The sequence below is a fragment of the Rhipicephalus sanguineus genome, unplaced genomic scaffold (genome assembly GCF_013339695.2).
Source record: "Rhipicephalus sanguineus isolate Rsan-2018 unplaced genomic scaffold, BIME_Rsan_1.4 Seq4268, whole genome shotgun sequence".
NCBI lineage: Eukaryota > Metazoa > Arthropoda > Arachnida > Ixodida > Ixodidae > Rhipicephalus > Rhipicephalus sanguineus.
This window is the reverse complement of record NW_023615226.1, coordinates 1-20,754: the sequence shown is the minus strand read 5'-3', so window position 1 is coordinate 20,754 and position 20,754 is coordinate 1. Positions and strand designations below refer to the sequence as shown.

The window sequence follows — 20,754 nt, the reverse complement described above, 5'->3', positions numbered from 1 at the left end:
TCGTTGAAATGAACAGTGTAGTCTGTTCCAAATTGGCAAAAATTCATAATTGTACCCTCATTTGACCTCTTTCTTCCACATATACTGCCAAATACCATACCGATCTTCAGATTTCAGCATTTTCTCATCCACTGAAAGGTTCCGACGGGTTAAAAAATAGCGTAGAAGAATCGTTCATCTGTTGCAATAGAGAAGGCACGTGGTGAAGCTTCTCGTGGGATGCAACGGTCCTCTTCTTCATGATCAGAGCACACTCAAGAAGCCTTCAACCTTTTCGTGGCATCACTCACGGTGTAATGAGGCCTGGAAATATGTGTCGTGACAACCAACACCAATGCAAGCGCTGGAATTCAGCGATTACCATGTACACATGGACTGCGACGAACTTGCTCATCTTCTCTTCAGTAACCTCCCTCCAAGGATCCATCCCATCACTGTATAAGAAAAGTGAGAAAAACAAAAGCGAAAGTGCGCGGTTTCCGTATCTAGTTAGTGCAGAGAAAACGTCAGTGGAACAACCCGCGCCACCAACACGCGCCTCGCGAAGGTGAGAGAGAGAGAGACAGAGAGAGAGAGGCGAGCAGCCAGCCAGCCAACCGGCGTGCGCCGTTCAGCCGCGAACCGCGCCGGCGTCAGAGAAATCGCTCACTCGTTGTTGAGACTCGCTTCGAAGCAGCAGCAGCAGCAGATATGTCTGGCCGAGGCAAAGGCGGCAAGGGGCTCGGCAAGGGTGGCGCCAAGCGTCATCGCAAGGTCTTGCGTGACAACATCCAGGGCATCACCAAGCCTGCCATCCGTCGTCTGGCGCGCCGTGGTGGTGTCAAGCGCATCTCTGGCCTCATCTACGAGGAAACTCGCGGTGTTCTCAAGGTGTTCCTCGAGAACGTGATCCGCGACGCCGTCACCTACACCGAGCACGCAAAAAGGAAGACCGTGACGGCCATGGACGTCGTGTACGCCCTCAAGCGTCAGGGCCGCACCCTGTACGGATTCGGAGGCTAAGCAAGCAGCGTCGTCGCTCGCCTGCAAGCAAGAACCCAACAGCCCTCTTCAGGGCTACCAACTTGATGCTTGGGCAGTGATCCGATCGCTTTTGCCATACCCGCCTCCTCCCTCTTTGCATTTTGTCGTCCGTCGTCCTGCGAGAATCAAATCGCTCAGGTGAGCTCGTATCGCAACCGTCCTCCTCCTTCGCTGCCACTCGTTACGTTTCGGCCTTTGCTCTCGTTTCTGCCGCCGCAGTGCACGAATCACAGTGCCATCATCTTCTCGGCAGGCTGCTCAAAGCGAACTGCGCCTTTGGCTCCTCTCGTTGACAAAGCAACGTCGCTTACCCAATCGCGCGAAGAAAAAAATAAGAAGACCGCAGCTGTCCGGGTTTTTTGGAGACACAACTATGCTTAGGCAGCACGAACTCGCTTTTCCTTCGGAAGACGCTAGAAATATATACACATCAGCGCAATTGGCCACGTAGGCTATTCACTTTTTGGTGAGGGCATGCTCATACAGAGGCCACCCAGCTTTTGCATTCTATCAGCTTCTGTGATCTCACGTGTGAGCTGCTCGCGATGTTTCGCGACAGTTGTGCAATTCTGAAAGTACGCTTCACAAGCGCAATCTGTACACTGAATGGCGAGATGACCTGTGTTTACATGGAAAAAAAAAAAAAAAAAAACAATAATAATGCTCCCTTAAACGCTCGTTCAGGCACTTCTTAGCGGGCGATCAAGTAAGCAACGCCCACTGCGCATGCTGCAAACTGGGCGCGATGAGTTTGCTGTGCAAACGTTCCTTCGCCTGCTTTCAGTACACACGGCTCTTTTTTCTTTCTTTCTTTTCTTTTTTTTTCCGGAGCACAGAACACAACCTTCGCGTCTCCTTTATGTGCCGCCTTTTTCCAAGCTGTGCGAAATCTCGTGTATGTGGTGGAAGCAGCAGAGAAGCGTGATTTGCTTCCTCGGGGGTCCTATTTCCAGCGCAGGTGGTGACTACAGATGCGTGGTCGCAAATCTATGAACCTTAGCTTCTTGGCTTCAGTCCTGTTCATGTCTTGCGTGTATATTTTTGTTTCTATCGTTTTCGCGAATAAAAAGAATAATAAGTGAAAATACTAACGAGAAAAAAGAAAACGTTGAATTCTGCGCCGTGCGAACACGTCGATGCTAAATCGCCGTTCTACCAGTGCGGGTCTCCTCCGCGAGATGGCGCCACCGCCCCGTGCTCCTGCCGGTTTTCTCTTGTTTTTATTTATTTATTTATGTATTATTACTGTTTTGTTGTTTTTTTTTTTTTTCACGAGGGCGTTGCAGGGCTAGCTACAACTGGGGTAGAAGAAGGGACGCGAATAAACAAACGAGCTAACGAATAAGCGTGAACGAAATAAGAGGGACTCACTCTAGCTATCGTGAATGTTGTGTGTGACCTCTGAGACAGCGTCGCTTTTTTTTTTTTTTTTTCTTTTGTTACGCGCCAGAGTGGAGTGGCTTTCTCGGGTCGTCTGATGTCGTTTCCGCCACGCCGCCCCCCTTTATTTCTTTTCTTTCGTTCATTCTGTCCTGGAGTCGGACATTGCGTCTTCCTTCATGTAGCCGCCTTGTATGTTGGCGCTGTCTCTCTCTGGTGGAATCTACTAGCACTCTATCACGGTGCTGCTTGGTCGTGCACTTGGCGTACGTTTCTGGCAAACAGAACTGTTCATTTGTGCAGCATGCGGTGAAGGCAGTAACCTCGGAGCAATCGTCTCAAATGAGCGGCAGCGTCAGTAAAGTACTCAGTGGGATCATACGGAAGAAAGAAGCTTGTTGGCGCGACCATTGCGCCTTTGCGTTACCGCAGTACGGTGATGTGGGAGCGGGGGGGTGGGAGGGAGGGAAGGGGGGGGGGGGGGGGGGGCGGGGGGGGCAGGGCAAATCCAAAGGTGATGTGATCCGTCGTAGCGCGATGCGCGCCGCGCTGCCTGCGGTCGGCATGAATGGTGTCATCTCAGACTCTACGGTATCCCTTCGCGATGCAACGAGCTACGGCGTCGATTGAACTATTGCCTGATAGGCAAGACAAATGCGCAGCCGGCTGTACTGTACGGGGGAATTGGTGTCGTTTTCGTGTACGTTTTTGCCAGCCGCGAACAGTGCGACCGCGCGGAAATGGGCATCAACCAGCATCCTGGCGAACGCCGCCCTTGCTCGCGCGCGGGGACGGGTTCTCGCGCGTTGGCCAATGGGAGGAGAGGGAAGTGCCGTGCGGCGAAGCCCGCCGCTCCGAGCCGGAGACGTTCCGGCCAGAGTCGTTCCAGCACTCGTTGTGATCGGACGCGCCATGGCCCGAACGAAGCAAACCGCGCGCAAGAGTACCGGTGGCAAGGCTCCGCGTAAGCAGCTTGCTACCAAGGCTGCTCGCAAGAGTGCCCCTGCCACAGGCGGGGTTAAGAAGCCTCATAGATATCGCCCTGGTACCGTGGCCCTGCGTGAAATTCGCCGTTACCAGAAATCGACCGAACTTCTGATCCGCAAGCTTCCCTTTCAGCGCCTGGTGAGAGAAATCGCTCAGGACTTCAAGACGGACCTCCGTTTCCAGAGTTCTGCCGTGATGGCCCTTCAGGAAGCTAGCGAGGCCTACCTGGTTGGCCTTTTCGAAGACACCAACCTGTGCGCCATCCACGCCAAGCGCGTCACCATCATGCCAAAGGACATCCAGCTGGCTCGGCGCATTCGCGGAGAGCGCGCTTAAAGTTGGGCTGCTCCCTGCGCTTCGGTCGACAGGCAAGCGTCAACAAACGGTCCTTCTCAGGACCACCAACATGTCTGCTTTGGCTACGAGACCACGTCAGGGCACGTACTCCGGCCGCACCCTGTTGCTCTCATGTGTGCAGGATTCGTAGCTTGATTGTTTGTAGTATTGTTTTTTTTTTTTTTTCTCTAGTCTTACTGTACCCGTCTTGCTGGGCAGTCTGTGTGCTGGCTATTGGCGCAATTCTCTTCATCGCGCGCATGGTGGACGACAAGGATTTTTACGAAGAGTTAAAAAAAAAAAAAGAAAAGAAAGCAGGCGGTGAAGATCTCAGCGCTCCCGAAGTTGTTTGTTTTGCTTTCGGTTTTGCGGGCGCGCAGGAAATGTGCGTGTGTTGCCGGCCTCCGTGAGAGCCCTGGTGTATTGCTTCATTTTTCAATAGTAGGGTGGGCGCAGTTAATTGAAATAACCAAAATAGAACGGAGAGAAGCGTGCGAACTTGAGCTTGTTGGTACACCGTTCATAATTAAAAAAAAAAAAAGACAAAAACAGCGTGAAAACTAGAAGGAGGAGACAGACGACACAGGACTCCAGCGCTAGCCCGGGTTTGTCTGTCTCGTCCTTGTAGATTTTTTTTTTTTTTTTTTTTTCGCTATGAAAACAGAGAGGGAACGGGCGCGGAGATGGTGAATGCAGAGCGAAAACCAGCCGCGTCACACATTTGGGTGGTCCTGAGAAGGACCGTTGGATGGATGGCGACGAGCGTGCGAAAAGCGTGCCCGCTTACGCCTTCTTCTCCGTCTTCTTTGGGAGGAGCACGGCCTGAATGTTAGGCAGCACGCCGCCCTGCGCGATGGTGACGCCGGAAAGCAGCTTGTTGAGCTCCTCGTCGTTGCGGATGGCGAGCTGCAAGTGACGGGGGATGATCCTGGTCTTCTTGTTGTCACGAGCGGCGTTGCCCGCCAGCTCGAGCACCTCGGCGGCGAGGTACTCGAGCACGGCAGCCAGGTAGACTGGGGCGCCCGCTCCGACGCGCTCAGCGTAGTTGCCCTTGCGCAGGAGGCGGTGGATACGGCCCACGGGGAACTGGAGCCCCGCGCGGCTGGAACGGGTCTTGCTCTTGCCCTTCGCCTTGCCGCCTTTGCCACGTCCGGACATGGTGGTGCTTTCGGTTTGAAACGAAGACGAGGAAAGAAACAGCTGTTCGTACTACTGAGAGCTGCGCTCGACTACCACCATCGTCGGTCGTACCCGCCATCGTCGAGCGGCGCCGAAGGAGGGTGCGAGAGGGAGAAGCCGCGCGAACCAATGGGACGCGCGCCTTCCGCTGCTCTCGTGAACACCCCTCCCCCAAATAAAAGCGCCGCGCGTTTTTTTTCGGGTCGCATTCTGCTCCCGTGAGTTGTCGGTTGCGGATAGCGGATATCGGTCGCGATGCCTCCGCAGCCCTCTGGTAAAGCCGTGAAGAAGGCCGGCAAGGCCCAGAAAAATGTGCGCGCCACGGATAAGAAGAAGAAGAAGCGCCGCAGGAAGGAGAGCTTCTCCATCTACATCTACAAGGTGCTGAAGCAGGTGCACCCCGACACTGGAGTCTCCAGCAAGGCCATGTCCATCATGAACAGCTTCGTGAACGATATCTTCGAGCGTATCGCCGCGGAGTCGTCGCGTCTTGCTCACTACAACAAGCGCTCGACCATCACGAGCCGGGAGATCCAGACTGCCGTGCGCCTGCTGCTGCCCGGCGAGTTGGCGAAGCACGCGGTGTCCGAGGGCACCAAGGCCGTCACCAAGTACACCAGCTCTAAGTAGGCGTACCTCGGGCCAGCAACACCCATCAACGGCTCTTATCAGAGCCACCCTAATTGTTTGCGTCGGCATTGGGTTCTGTTGCGAGAGTTTGCAACTCCGTTCCGTCCACTCTGTTGTAAATCGCTGCTCCTAGATTGACGGCACTGCGAGGGAAAAAAACAGAAAGTGAAGAGGAAGTGCGCAGACAAAAGCAGAGCGTGTTGCGGAAAGTTAGTTGTGACAGCGCAAGTGAAAAAAAAAATTTTGGTACGCAAGAAATCGCGCTGGTCGTCAGGCAAAACTTGCGAAAGTAACTGAATGAAGGTCTAAAATAGAATTCGGGCGAGCTGGCAAAGCTTGTGAACACGAAGAATGCGACCTACGTGAGAAATTGAAGTGTAGGAGTTTGGGGCGGCACTGTTATAAGGGAGCTCAAAGGAAGCTCTGATTTATGCAGGAAACAAAAGTGGGGGCCCTAATATTGTGAGCACTGTCAATGACAAGAGTGAGGGTAGCAGAGGATTGGTACCCTGAAACTGCACCGTCAGCGGAAAAGACGCGCGTCCTGGGCTGAAATGCAAGGTCGGACATGCTACAGAAGTCGTACATGTATAAGTATCGGCGAGGCTAGAAGGCGCGGGCGCAGTAAAGATACGGCATACGAATGGAAACGAAGTTGAGTGCCTCAAATCATGAAAGGTACGAGCCCGCTGGAACGACACACTCACAGGCGAGAAAGGAGACATGAAATACCTACTTCAGTAGAACAGCGGAGCACGCCGGCACTCTGTGATGGATCGCAATGATGTGATGAACCAGGTTATTGAGTAATCAGGCAAAAATAAAAGTTATGAAAATAGCATTTAAGGGCAGAGGGTAAGCCCTATACGTCGGATGCAATTTTTTCCATGTTTGAGGAAGCGTTTTCTCAGTGAATGAAAGTGGTACGTACATATCTGCCGTTGTTTAAGTGTACCTGATCCACGAAAATCTATCTAATATTACAATTTGGGTGAAGTCTTTTTTTTGTGTTTGTTTGTTTGTTTGTTTGTTGTGTTTTTACTAGTAGGACTTAAGTTTGGGCTAATTTGCATCCTCTAACGTTTCTGAACACGAAAGGTATGAAGTGCATCATTTAGATTGCGGTAGAGTATGCACTTGTGTAGAATACAAGGAAAAATACTGAACTAGTTATCTTGCAATTTGTGGGAAAGCAATGGCACGTAAGTAATAAGCGACGTGGTTTTGAGATAACCGAGTTTACAGTGGAAAAAAACTGTTGAAAAGCGCGCATCTCCTGCCACAAACACAGTTCAAGTGTTTTGTTCAGTAGCTACGAGTTTGGTAATCATTGTGAAAGTAATTTGTTCACTTTTGAGCCTGTCGTCGTGCTTGCCTTGGCTCTCTTGTGAGCTGTCGTGCAGCTCTATGCGGTCAACTTGTTTCACCAAATTGACTGTGTTTTGTCCAGGCTTCAAATGGAATTATTCGATAAGTTGTGCACGCGTGATAGTGCCATCACTAAAAGAAAGAACAGCATCCAATGTTCGCAATCGTGAAGACTCTGAAGCGCAAACAAAGAGAGCGAAGGCTCTGCGACTGGACTGCGGTTAGCTCAACGCTTGCACGGCACAGTTTGCGCGAGGGTTTATGTGTAGTTGCACCAGAAATAATAGTCACGTCGATTAGAGCGTACCCGTTGTGAACCTGCACGCGTTTCCCCTTGGAAGGGCGTTGAAAAGGCTGAGATGTTGGACGACGAAGAGCTTTCAGGTTCAGCGTCGCGCGCCTCAGTACGTCGGCGGCATTTATTCGCATATATAAGAGAACGCTATTGATGGCCGCTAAATGTACGCTCGCTGAAGACGTTATTTACTCGCGGAATCTCAAATTACCGACAGGCATGGCAGAGACAGGGTGTAACCGACAAGTGCTTGTACACAGCTGACTCCAGACAAGCATGCTGGGTTTTGTGCAGGAAGTGCCAAGAAAAACGCGAATATGGAACGTATGGCGAAAGGGATTCAATTGCGAAATTGCAAAGAAGTAAAAAAAAGAAGTGCTCCTTTTTTTTTTTTTTTTTTTTTTCCCCTTACCCTGTGTCCTTAAAGTGATAGCACAATGGGAAAGCCTGAAGACGTTAGAAATGCTGGAAGCTATAAGTGACGCAACGTTGTACAGTGATTACTGATAGAGTGACCGAAGTTTTGCACAGAAAATGATCTCGTTTGGTTAATGCAGCGATACCATCTGGAAGGGTGTTGCACAAAGCAAGATCACGCTGCAATGCAGGTGAGTTATACGGTTTTGTTTTGCCGAGAACGAATTTTCGGCAAGGACCGCAAGATAGTGGGATGCCACGAACAACCTATATTTGTTTCTATGGATGGCAGCATACTTTTGTAACACCAGCGCTATCTTTCTTCTCTGCGTATTTTTTAAGGAGAGCGGCGATTTTTGCCACGTTGCTGGGAGCCCTGCATGAGAGCACTATCGACTGCGCAGTGGGAAGGAACATTTCCTTAAAGCATGTGCAAGTGCATGCGCGCACAAGGCATGACTGCGAAGTTGTTTTGCTTTTTATTTATTTATTTATTTATTTATTCATTAATTTATTGGTGCAACCAGCATCGCCCAAGTGGGCTTTATTGTACGCGGGTGAAAAGAAATAAATAAAATCAAAGCGCTGCACACTCGAGAAAAGTGGAACGCGTTCGACCAGCAGTGCGTGCGCATTCACGAATAGTGCACATCTTGTAGTGGCGAATGAAAAGCCGTCAGCGGGAAGATCGACAACACACGCATCCAACTCGTTCCATTGACGAATAGTGAAAGGAAAAAAAAAAAAAAAAAGAATTAGCGAAGACACCGGTACGAGAGCCGATCTCACGGATTGTTTTTGGAGTGATCATTTCTATGTGACACGTAGCATGGGCTCATCGTGTACAAAGTTTTGTTACTGCGAATTTCACCACAAAAGATGGAATGGAAAAGAAGTTTCCGTACTAAGTTGCTTCTAATCCGGGTAATACTGGAGTTAAAGGCATCAGCACTGCATGGTCTTGCGTCCGACACGCCCTTTTAAAGCTCTAATCAACTTATCTCGGACAGGAACGAGTATATGGCAGCTGGGAAACCTGCTTCTCTCGTATTCTTGCTACTTGCTTTGCAAAACTCGAGAAGAGAATACCTTGGAGATCATTGGTAGCCGCATTCGTGCTGGACTGTTAGCCGAAAATGACGGTGTGGAAAAGTGAGGGACGAATTTTAACCGCCTTCCCCCCGTAAGCCCTTTCTGTTGTGGCTCTTTGAGTACGCAATAACTGCATCGCGTGGGCGCGGGGAATGTTTGTATGCTTTGTGCATCATCGATGGATGGGGACTGCAGGCTAAATCGGCGTATATACACATGCGGAGTCGCGTCACCAAACTATCGAAAATTTCTTTAGAGCAGCATAGAGCATTACGGTTCCTTTTCCGATTTCATTAGCAAAAACCAATAACTCATTAGTTACGTCGCGTTAAGCGCCTGCGGAAACGACGCAATGTACACAACACGGAAAGGGAACACCTAATTAACTTGCTCAAGTCAGAACTGAAAGCAAAAATGACTAAAGCTAGAAAGTTTTATTTCAGTACCACATTAACCTCTTTTATGAAAACCAATCCGCGTAAGTTTTGGCAAACCATCAATCCCACTACTTCCTGCCCGTCATCTTTTGTAATAAATGAAGTGTCCTGTTCAGATTCCTCGACAATATCGGAAGGATTTAGTGACTATTTCAAATCTGTATTTGGAGATGATAGCGGTACTACCCCTGACATTGATGGTAACCCGGAAATATGTCCGATTCCAGAACTTGAAATTAGTTGTACCGGCATTTATAACCTTCTCTTGAGCATCGACACTAATAAAAGTGCCGGACCGGATGGAATACCAAATATGTTCTTGAAGCGTTATGCGGAATGGAACGCTCGTTATTTAGCGATAATTTTTCGTAAATCATTAGACACATGTACAGCGCCGACAATTTGGAAAATCGCCAATGTAATTCCTGTCTTTAAATCGGGTAATAAGCAACAAATTTCCAACTAAAGACCTATTTCCTTAACGTGTACTTGTTGCAAGCTCTTAGAGCACATAATTCATAAGCATATTCTTCGGTACCTCTCTGAAAATGACATACTATCGCAGAATCAACATGGTTTCCGCCCTGGCCTTTCCACAACTACCCAACTCATTGAATTCACCCATGACATCGCTTCAGCCCTGAATAATCGAGGTCAAGTTGATGCCATACTTATAGATTACAAAAAAGCATTTGTGTCACAGAAAACTTGTTTTTAGGCTCAGCAAAATTATTAGTAACGAGAAAATACTAGGTTGGATAGCTGATTGGTTACGTTTAAGGACACAATTTGTCACTTTCAATCACGCGCAGTCACTGTCGGCCGCGGTTACTTCCGGTGTACCGCAGGGCTCGGTTCTTGGGCCCTTGCTATTCATTATTTACATTAATGATGTAGCACAGGTCATTAGGGACACACCGGTGAGACTGCGGTTGTACGCTGACGACTGTGTGCTTTATACCTGTGTAACTAACATACGTGATCAAGAGGGTCTCAACAATGTATTTTCATCTTTTTGTGCATGGAGCACCGCGTGGCAAATGAGTATTAATTACCAAAAGACTGTTCAAATGACTTTTACTATGAAAAAGCAGCCGCTAGTTTTCCGCTACAGTTACAATGGGCACTACCTTAACTCTGTGAAAACATTTAAATATCTTGGAATTACCTTCACCGAAAATCTAAAGTGGCACCTGCATATTGAAACCATTTGTGCTAGGGCACTTAGGAAACTGGGATACCTGAAACGAACCCTCAAGCACTCTACCAGGGACTGCAAATTAACTGCTTACAAATCCCTCGTCAGGCCGTTACTAGAATACGCCTCGGTGGTATGGTCGCCTTACACTGCAGTTGACATTAATAAGCTTGAGGCCATACAAAAGAAAGCAATACGGTTCATTTTTCGCAGATATGACCGCGATTTTTCTCCTTCTGCTCACGCATGCGCTTTGTCGCTAGAACCTTTGGCTCATCGACGCACGCTTGAGCGTATCGCACTGCTTGATCAGATTGTACACGGCCACAGTCGCATCCAAGCGCCGATACATTTCAGTCATTCCACTAGGCGTGCCACGCGCCGATCCCACGCACTTAATATTATTCCTTTTCAGCCATTTGTAAATTCCTTTAAGTACTCTTTTTTTCCAAGCGTTGTCAAAATTTGGAACAGCTTAGATGGCTTCTTGCGGGAAAGGCCAACTGAACAGTTTGTGGAAGAATTGCCGAACCACATTTTGTGATCCTTTAATGATGCCTTATTGTACGTCGAGTATCATGCATTGTAACTCGTGTCCCCTCTTGTGCTTTGTATGATTCAATGTTTTGTATGCTTGTAGTTTTATTCACTAACTCATGTACCCACTCCTGCTATGTCTCGTTCTATCGAGATAGCAGTATTTGTAAATAAATAAATAAATGCGTACACACACACAAACACACTCTTAGTAGCACAGCCGTGCATTGGCCAGCGCGTAGGAGTGCACCTTCTAAAATGGTGCGTGCCAGAAGTCGCGGCTCGTGACGGTTGCGAGGGTTTGTTGACATGTTGTTTTCTGGAATGGTCGCTACGTGTGTGCATTTTTCCGGTTTTTGTGTAAGAAACATGGCTGCATCGCGTAAATATAATGTTTTCGTGGCATTTTCAGAAGCTTTCATTGGCGATTGTCCTCGCCAAGGAATGATTTTGTTGCGTAGTCATCCATCTGTCTTCCGAGAACTTTGGGCGCGTGTTGTGTTTGTAATAGTAAACGTGCGGTTTTCTGACAATCAGTATAAAATATACGGGGTAAAAATTACGCAAACTGAAGGCCGAAAGCTTTCTCACCGAACGACGAAAATTTCCAAAGAAAGCAGCTTTGGACGCCGCTCAATTAAAGAACATACAATACGAACTAACCTACCAGCACTAACTTAAACGACCCGTTTAAACAGAATGAAATTCTTATATCAGCTGCTTGCTGAAAGGACACGACAACGTAGACCTTACAGAAATCGTTGCGTTTTTATCTGCACACGCCACGCGAGAAAGGCATGAGCTCACAATAACGGCCTGTGTGACGCGTAACAACTGCTTGAAATATTTATTCTTTCCGCATTCTATGCACGACTGGTCGTGGTTTTTCAACAATCTTCAATCTCCGTAACGCCTTACATTGTGATGTTGATTAGGCTTGTACCGCGGGATGTTTAGTGCGTCGTTTCTGGTTTGAGTTGTCTTGTGATTACTCATACTTGGTCGAGGTAAACAGCGCAAAAAACGAAGACAGAGTAAAGGAGGGACACAACGCGAGCGCTGACTTTCAACTGAAAACGTTAATGAAGAAACACCAAACATATACATTTTTTTTTTTGCGCACGCTTTCACAAGGCAAGGAAAAAAAAAAGAAGAAAACACTTCTGCGTGGCACGAGGCAGCTATCTTAACAACGTGAGCGGTTACAATAATCTAAAAAAGATATTTCATTGTCATGGAGGGCAATTGACTGCTGACTGACGCAATTTGGCCCTGCCTTTTGAATTCTCTGGTCCTCGAACTTTTTGCGCTGTTTACCTCGACCAACTATGAATCGTTACCAACTTGCCCAGCTTTCAATTCTACTTGTGATTACTGTTGCGTGTTTTATGTAGTGGCTTTCTTCATTTGTTTCCTGTTATGCTCTCGTTAACGTGTAACCCCACCCCGCGGAAATCCCTAAAAGGGATTGCAGTATTCACAAATAAAACCTGGCGCAGTTGGTGAGATGTGGAGCTTACCGTAGCGTATCGTCCAGCACAGAAAACGACCGGTCGGCGCGGGTTCTTCACTTGTTTTTTTTTTTAACGCCAATCGTGAGTGGATGGCCACTTGGAAGAAAAGTGTGAACGGCAAATGTAGCAGCGTCATCAGCTAGCTGTGCCGCGCCACAAACTGGCGGAAGAGGGGCGAGAGAGAGCAGAGGAGCTGCACTCTCACTCTCTTCCGTCCATCACAATGCTGAAATGGCATTTAGGTGTGAGCGTATCTCGGAAACTAGCGGAGCTATCGCGGCCAAATTTCACCCCCGCGTAGGCGTCGGAAGACGCTGCAAACCTGCCAAGTTTTACGTGCTGGCGGCGAGCACTGCACGAGCGCGCCTTGTTTTGCGATTCATGACCAGCTCGGCTTGCTCGGAATCAGTGTTGTAGTCACTTGGTTCGCGGCCATTTGCCGTGCAAAAGGGTCGGTCGCAGGGGAATTGTGCACTGCAGTTGAAGATATGTCTGATCCGACAAGAGAAAAGGACAACAGGAAAGAAAAGAAAAGGACGACATCATTGAGAAGTCGTAAAGTGCAGCTTGTTCCTCGTCTGGCGATTAGTTAAGTCGTCATGCGTGCCGTCCACCGAGGACGCGTTAAATTCGTTGCTCTGTCTTGTCGGCTTTTCAGGGGATTTTAGTGCTCTGTACGGACAGCTCGAACCTCGTCCCGAACGCCTACATAAAGTGCCGACATATTCGTACGTTATTTTATTCTTTTTCTTGACTGGTCTGCTATGCGATTTCCGGGCATCGCAGAGTGGCCTGAGACCGACCACGGCCGTGTGAATCACGAGGCAAGAAAAATAAGAAAAGTGAGAAAAACAAAAGCGAAAGTGCGCGGTTTCCGTATCTAGTTAGTGCAGAGAAAACGTCAGTGGAACAACCCGCGCCACCAACACGCGCCTCGCGAAGGTGAGAGAGAGAGAGAGACAGAGAGAGAGAGGCGAGCAGCCAGCCAGCCAACCGGCGTGCGCCGTTCAGCCGCGAACCGCGCCGGCGTCAGAGAAATCGCTCACTCGTTGTTGAGACTCGCTTCGAAGCAGCAGCAGCAGCAGATATGTCTGGCCGAGGCAAAGGCGGCAAGGGGCTCGGCAAGGGTGGCGCCAAGCGTCATCGCAAGGTCTTGCGTGACAACATCCAGGGCATCACCAAGCCTGCCATCCGTCGTCTGGCGCGCCGTGGTGGTGTCAAGCGCATCTCTGGCCTCATCTACGAGGAAACTCGCGGTGTTCTCAAGGTGTTCCTCGAGAACGTGATCCGCGACGCCGTCACCTACACCGAGCACGCAAAAAGGAAGACCGTGACGGCCATGGACGTCGTGTACGCCCTCAAGCGTCAGGGCCGCACCCTGTACGGATTCGGAGGCTAAGCAAGCAGCGTCGTCGCTCGCCTGCAAGCAAGAACCCAACAGCCCTCTTCAGGGCTACCAACTTGATGCTTGGGCAGTGATCCGATCGCTTTTGCCATACCCGCCTCCTCCCTCTTTGCATTTTGTCGTCCGTCGTCCTGCGAGAATCAAATCGCTCAGGTGAGCTCGTATCGCAACCGTCCTCCTCCTTCGCTGCCACTCGTTACGTTTCGGCCTTTGCTCTCGTTTCTGCCGCCGCAGTGCACGAATCACAGTGCCATCATCTTCTCGGCAGGCTGCTCAAAGCGAACTGCGCCTTTGGCTCCTCTCGTTGACAAAGCAACGTCGCTTACCCAATCGCGCGAAGAAAAAAATAAGAAGACCGCAGCTGTCCGGGTTTTTTGGAGACACAACTATGCTTAGGCAGCACGAACTCGCTTTTCCTTCGGAAGACGCTAGAAATATATACACATCAGCGCAATTGGCCACGTAGGCTATTCACTTTTTGGTGAGGGCATGCTCATACAGAGGTCACCCAGCTTTTGCATTCTATCAGCTTCTGTGATCTCACGTGTGAGCTGCTCGCGATGTTTCGCGACAGTTGTGCAATTCTGGAAGTACGCTTCACAAGCGCAATCTGTACACTGAATGGCGAGATGACCTGTGTTTACATGGAAAAAACATGTTTACACTCGAGAAAAGTGGAACGCGTTCGACCAGCAGTGCGTGCGCATTCACGAATAGTGCACATCTTGTAGTGGCGAATGAAAAGCCGTCAGCGGGAAGATCGACAACACACGCATCCAACTCGTTCCATTGACGAATAGTGAAAGGAAAAAAAAAAAAAAAAGAATTAGCGAAGACACCGGTACGAGAGCCGATCTCACGGATTGTTTTTCGAGTGATCATTTCTATGTGACACGTAGCATGGGCTCATCGTGTACAAAGTTCTGTTACTGCGAATTTCACCACAAAAGATGGAATGGAAAAGAAGTTTCCGTACTAAGTTGCTTCTAATCCGGGTAATACTGGAGTTAAAGGCATCAGCACTGCATGGTCTTGCGTCCGACACGCCCTTTTAAAGCTCTAATCAACTTATCTCGGACAGGAACGAGTATATGGCAGCTGGGAAACCTGCTTCTCTCGTATTCTTGCTACTTGCTTTGCAAAACTCGAGAAGAGAATACCTTGGAGATCATTGGTAGCCGCATTCGTGCTGGACTGTTAGCCGAAAATGACGGTGTGGAAAAGTGAGGGACGAATTTTAACCGCCTTCCCCCCGTAAGCCCTTTCTGTTGTGGCTCTTTGAGTACGCAATAACTGCATCGCGTGGGCGCGGGGAATGTTTGTATGCTTTGTGCATCATCGATGGATGGGGACTGCAGGCTAAATCGGCGTATATACACATGCGGAGTCGCGTCACCAAACTATCGAAAATTTCTTTAGAGCAGCATAGAGCATTACGGTTCCTTTTCCGATTTCATTAGCAAAAACCAATAACTCATTAGTTACGTCGCGTTAAGCGCCTGCGGAAACGACGCAATGTAGACAACACGGAAAGGGAACACCTAATTAACTTGCTCAAGTCAGAACTGAAAGCAAAAATGACTAAAGCTAGAAAGTTTTATTTCAGTACCACATTAACCTCTTTTATGAAAACCAATCCGCGTAAGTTTTGGCAAACCATCAATCCCACTACTTCCTGCCCGTCATCTTTTGTAATAAATGAAGTGTCCTGTTCAGATTCCTCGACAATATCGGAAGGATTTAGTGACTATTTCAAATCTGTATTTGGAGATGATAGCGGTACTACCCCTGACATTGATGGTAACCCGGAAATATGTCCGATTCCAGAACTTGAAATTAGTTGTACCGGCATTTATAACCTTCTCTTGAGCATCGACACTAATAAAAGTGCCGGACCGGATGGAATACCAAATATGTTCTTGAAGCGTTATGCGGAATGGAACGCTCGTTATTTAGCGATAATTTTTCGTAAATCATTAGACACATGTACAGCGCCGACAATTTGGAAAATCGCCAATGTAATTCCTGTCTTTAAATCGGGTAATAAGCAACAAATTTCCAACTAAAGACCTATTTCCTTAACGTGTACTTGTTGCAAGCTCTTAGAGCACATAATTCATAAGCATATTCTTCGGTACCTCTCTGAAAATGACATACTATCGCAGAATCAACATGGTTTCCGCCCTGGCCTTTCCACAACTACCCAACTCATTGAATTCACCCATGACATCGCTTCAGCCCTGAATAATCGAGGTCAAGTTGATGCCATACTTATAGATTACAAAAAAGCATTTGTGTCACAGAAAACTTGTTTTTAGGCTCAGCAAAATTATTAGTAACGAGAAAATACTAGGTTGGATAGCTGATTGGTTACGTTTAAGGACACAATTTGTCACTTTCAATCACGCGCAGTCACTGTCGGCCGCGGTTACTTCCGGTGTACCGCAGGGCTCGGTTCTTGGGCCCTTGCTATTCATTATTTACATTAATGATGTAGCACAGGTCATTAGGGACACACCGGTGAGACTGCGGTTGTACGCTGACGACTGTGTGCTTTATACCTGTGTAACTAACATACGTGATCAAGAGGGTCTCAACAATGTATTTTCATCTTTTTGTGCATGGAGCACCGCGTGGCAAATGAGTATTAATTACCAAAAGACTGTTCAAATGACTTTTACTATGAAAAAGCAGCCGCTAGTTTTCCGCTACAGTTACAATGGGCACTACCTTAACTCTGTGAAAACATTTAAATATCTTGGAATTACCTTCACCGAAAATCTAAAGTGGCACCTGCACATTGAAACCATTTGTGCTAGGGCACTTAGGAAACTGGGATACCTGAAACGAACCCTCAAGCACTCTACCAGGGACTGCAAATTAACTGCTTACAAATCCCTCGTCAGGCCGTTACTAGAATACGCCTCGGTGGTATGGTCGCCTTACACTGCAGTTGACATTAATAAGCTTGAGGCCATACAAAAGAAAGCAATACGGTTCATTTTTCGCAGATATGACCGCGATTTTTCTCCTTCTGCTCACGCATGCGCTTTGTCGCTAGAACCTTTGGCTCATCGACGCACGCTTGAGCGTATCGCACTGCTTGATCAGATTGTACACGGCCACAGTCGCATCCAAGCGCCGATACATTTCAGTCATTCCACTAGGCGTGCCACGCGCCGATCCCACGCACTTAATATTATTCCTTTTCAGCCATTTGTAAATTCCTTTAAGTACTCTTTTTTTCCAAGCGTTGTCAAAATTTGGAACAGCTTAGATGGCTTCTTGCGGGAAAGGCCAACTGAACAGTTTGTGGAAGAATTGCCGAACCACATTTTGTGATCCTTTAATGATGCCTTATTGTACGTCGAGTATCATGCATTGTAACTCGTGTCCCCACTTGTGCTTTGTATGATTCAATGTTTTGTATGCTTGTAGTTTATTCACTAACTCATGTACCCACTCCTGCTATGTCTCGTTCTATCGAGATAGCAGTATTTGTAAATAAATAAATAAATGCGTACACACACACAAACACACTCTTAGTAGCACAGCCGTGCATTGGCCAGCGCGTAGGAGTGCACCTTCTAAAATGGTGCGTGCCAGAAGTCGCGGCTCGTGACGGTTGCGAGGGTTTGTTGACATGTTGTTTTCTGGAATGGTCGCTACGTGTGTGCATTTTTCCGGTTTTTGTGTAAGAAACATGGCTGCATCGCGTAAATATAATGTTTTCGTGGCATTTTCAGAAGCTTTCATTGGCGATTGTCCTCGCCAAGGAATGATTTTGTTGCGTAGTCATCCATCTGTCTTCCGAGAACTTTGGGCGCGTGTTGTGTTTGTAATAGTAAACGTGCGGTTTTCTGACAATCAGTATAAAATATACGGGGTAAAAATTACGCAAACTGAAGGCCGAAAGCTTTCTCACCGAACGACGAAAATTTCCAAAGAAAGCAGCTTTGGACGCCGCTCAATTAAAGAACATACAATACGAACTAACCTACCAGCACTAACTTAAACGACCCGTTTAAACAGAATGAAATTCTTATATCAGCTGCTTGCTGAAAGGACACGACAACGTAGACCTTACAGAAATCGTTGCGTTTTTATCTGCACACGCCACGCGAGAAAGGCATGAGCTCACAATAACGGCCTGTGTGACGCGTAACAACTGCTTGAAATATTTATTCTTTCCGCATTCTATGCACGACTGGTCGTGGTTTTTCAACAATCTTCAATCTCCGTAACGCCTTACATTGTGATGTTGATTAGGCTTGTACCGCGGGATGTTTAGTGCGTCGTTTCTGGTTTGAGTTGTCTTGTGATTACTCATACTTGGTCGAGGTAAACAGCGCAAAAAACGAAGACAGAGTAAAGGAGGGACACAACGCGAGCGCTGACTTTCAACTGAAAACGTTAATGAAGAAACACCAAACATATACATTTTTTTTTTTTTTGCGCACGCTTTCACAAGGCAAGGAAAAAAAAAAGAAGAAAACACTTCTGCGTGGCACGAGGCAGCTATCTTAACAACGTGAGCGGTTACAATAATCTAAAAAAGATATTTCATTGTCATGGAGGGCAATTGACTGCTGACTGACGCAATTTGGCCCTGCCTTTTGAATTCTCTGGTCCTCGAACTTTTTGCGCTGTTTACCTCGACCAACTATGAATCGTTACCAACTTGCCCAGCTTTCAATTCTACTTGTGATTACTGTTGCGTGTTTTATGTAGTGGCTTTCTTCATTTGTTTCCTGTTATGCTCTCGTTAACGTGTAACCCCCACCCCGCGGAAATCCCTAAAGGGATTGCAGTATTCACAAATAAAACCTGGCGCAGTTGGTGAGATGTGGAGCTTACCGTAGCGTATCGTCCAGCACAGAAAACGACCGGTCGGCGCGGGTTCTTCACTTGTTTTTTTTAACGCCAATCGTGAGTGGATGGCCACTTGGAAGAAAAGTGTGAACGGCAAATGTAGCAGCGTCATCAGCTGGCTGTGCCGCGCCACAAACTGGCGGAAGAGGGGCGAGAGAGAGCAGAGGAGCTGCACTCTCACTCTCTTCCGTCCATCACAATGCTGAAATGGCATTTAGGTGAGCGTATCTCGGAAACTAGCGGAGCTATCGCGGCCAAATTTCACCCCCGCGTAGGCGTCGGAAGACGCTGCAAACCTGCCAAGTTTTACGTGCTGGCGGCGAGCACTGCACGAGCGCGCCTTGTTTTGCGATTCATGACCAGCTCGGCTTGCTCGGAATCAGTGTTGTAGTCACTTGGTTCGCGGCCATTTGCCGTGCAAAAGGGTCGGTCGCAGGGGAATTGTGCACTGCAGTTGAAGATATGTCTGATCCGACAAGAGAAAAGGACAACAGGAAAGAAAGAAAAGGACGACATCATTGAGAAGTCGTAAAGTGCAGCTTGTTCCTCGTCTGGCGATTAGTTAAGTCGTCATGCGTGCCGTCCACCGAGGACGCGTTAAATTCGTTGCTCTGTCTTGTCGGCTTTTCAGGGGATTTTAGTGCTCTGTACGGACAGCTCGAACCTCGTCCCGAACGCCTACATAAAGTGCCGACATATTCGTACGTTATTTTATTCTTTTTCTTGACTGGTCTGCTATGCGATTTCCGGGCATCGCAGAGTGGCCTGAGACCGACCACGGCCGTGTGAATCACGAGGCAAGAAAAATAAGAAAAGTGAGAAAAACAAAAGCGAAAGTGCGCGGTTTCCGTATATAGTTAGTGCAGAGAAAACGTCAGTGGAACAACCCGCGCCACCAACACGCGCCTCGCGAAGGTGAGAGAGAGAGAGAGGACAGAGAGAGAGAGGCGAGCAGCCAGCCAGCCAACCGGCGTGCGCCGTTCAGCCGCGAACCGCGCCGGCGTCAGAGAAATCGCTCACTCGTTGTTGAGACTCGCTTCGAAGCAGCAGCAGCAGCAGATATGTCTGGCCGAGGCAAAGGCGGCAAGGGGCTCGGCAAGGGTGGCGCCAAGCGTCATCGCAAGGTCTTGCGTGACAACATCCAGGGCATCACCAAGCCTGCCATCCGTCGTCTGGCGCGCCGTGGTGGTGTCAAGCGCATCTCTGGCCTCATCTACGAGGAAACTCGCGGTGTTCTCAAGGTGTTCCTCGAGAACGTGATCCGCGACGCCGTCACCTACACCGAGCACGCAAAAAGGAAGACCGTGACGGCCATGGACGTCGTGTACGCCCTCAAGCGTCAGGGCCGCACCCTGTACGGATTCGGAGGCTAAGCAAGCAGCGTCGTCGCTCGCCTGCAAGCAAGAACCCAACAGCCCTCTTCAGGGCTACCAACTTGATGCTTGGGCAGTGATCCGATCGCTTTTGCCATACCCGCCTCCTCCCTCTTTGCATTTTGTCGTCCGTCGTCCTGCGAGAATCAAATCGCTCAGGTGAGCTCGTATCGCAACCGTCCTCCTCCTTCGCTGCCACTCGTTACGTTTCGGCCTTTGCTCTCGTTTCTGCCGCCGCAGTGCACGAATCACAGTGCCATCATCTTCTCGGCAGGCTGCTCAAAGCGAACTGCGCCTTTGGCTCCTCTCGTTGACAAAGCAACGTCGCTTACCCAATCGCGCGAAGAAAAAAATAAGAAGACCGCAGCTGTCCGGGTTTTTTGGAGACACAAACTATGCTTAGGCAGCACGAACTCGCTTTTCCTTCGGAAGACGCTAGAAATATATACACATCAGCGCAATTGGCCACGTAGGCTATTCACTTTTTGGTGAGGGCATGCTCATACAGAGGTCACCCAGCTTTTGCATTCTATCAGCTTCTGTGATCTCACGTGTGAGCTGCTCGCGATGTTTCGCGACAGTTGTGCAATTCTGGAAGTACGCTTCACAAGCGCAATCTGTACACTGAATGGCGAGATGACCTGTGTTTACATGGAAAAAAAAAAAAACATAATAATGCTCCCTTAAACGCTCGTTCAGGCACTTCTTAGC

At 48.4% G+C, this 20,754-nt stretch overlaps 4 protein-coding genes across 4 annotated transcripts; 3 read left to right on the top strand and 1 right to left on the bottom strand.

Moving 5' to 3' along the window:
* Window positions 1-634: 634 nt before the first annotated feature.
* Window positions 635-13,851, top strand: LOC119377285 (uncharacterized). The gene is made up of 3 exons (XM_037646819.2): window positions 635-983; window positions 3,282-3,646; window positions 13,467-13,851. Exons 1-3 carry the CDS (start codon window positions 691-693, stop codon window positions 13,790-13,792), a joined length of 984 nt encoding a protein of 327 aa, XP_037502747.1. The 5' UTR covers window positions 635-690; the 3' UTR covers window positions 13,793-13,851.
* Window positions 4,477-4,958, bottom strand: LOC119377282 (histone H2A). The gene has a single exon (XM_037646815.2). It carries the CDS (start codon window positions 4,882-4,884, stop codon window positions 4,510-4,512), a length of 375 nt encoding a protein of 124 aa, XP_037502743.1. The 5' UTR covers window positions 4,885-4,958; the 3' UTR covers window positions 4,477-4,509.
* On the top strand, window positions 5,104-5,545 carry LOC119377283 (histone H2B). The gene has a single exon (XM_037646816.2). It carries the CDS (start codon window positions 5,161-5,163, stop codon window positions 5,533-5,535), a length of 375 nt encoding a protein of 124 aa, XP_037502744.1. The 5' UTR covers window positions 5,104-5,160; the 3' UTR covers window positions 5,536-5,545.
* Window positions 13,852-19,677: 5,826 nt separating the features above from the next.
* On the top strand, window positions 19,678-20,102 carry LOC119377284 (histone H4). Its single transcript, XM_037646817.2, has one exon. It carries the CDS (start codon window positions 19,732-19,734, stop codon window positions 20,041-20,043), a length of 312 nt encoding a protein of 103 aa, XP_037502745.1. The 5' UTR covers window positions 19,678-19,731; the 3' UTR covers window positions 20,044-20,102.
* The last annotated feature ends 652 nt before the right edge of the window (window positions 20,103-20,754 follow it).

Bases quoted from the DNA above. Each gene is read 5' to 3' on its own strand.
- LOC119377285 (XM_037646819.2), top strand. From the start codon at position 691: ATGTCTGGCCGAGGCAAAGGCGGCAAGGGGCTCGGCAAGGGTGGCGCC. The intron at 984-3,281 runs GTACGGATTCGG...CGTTCCGGCCAG, and splicing joins AAGCGTCAGGGCCGCACCCT to AGTCGTTCCAGCACTCGTTG. The intron at 3,647-13,466 runs GCGCCATCCACG...GCTTCGAAGCAG, and splicing joins TTTCGAAGACACCAACCTGT to CAGCAGCAGCAGATATGTCT.
- LOC119377282 (XM_037646815.2), bottom strand. From the start codon at position 4,884: ATGTCCGGACGTGGCAAAGGCGGCAAGGCGAAGGGCAAGAGCAAGACC.
- LOC119377283 (XM_037646816.2), top strand. From the start codon at position 5,161: ATGCCTCCGCAGCCCTCTGGTAAAGCCGTGAAGAAGGCCGGCAAGGCC.
- LOC119377284 (XM_037646817.2), top strand. From the start codon at position 19,732: ATGTCTGGCCGAGGCAAAGGCGGCAAGGGGCTCGGCAAGGGTGGCGCC.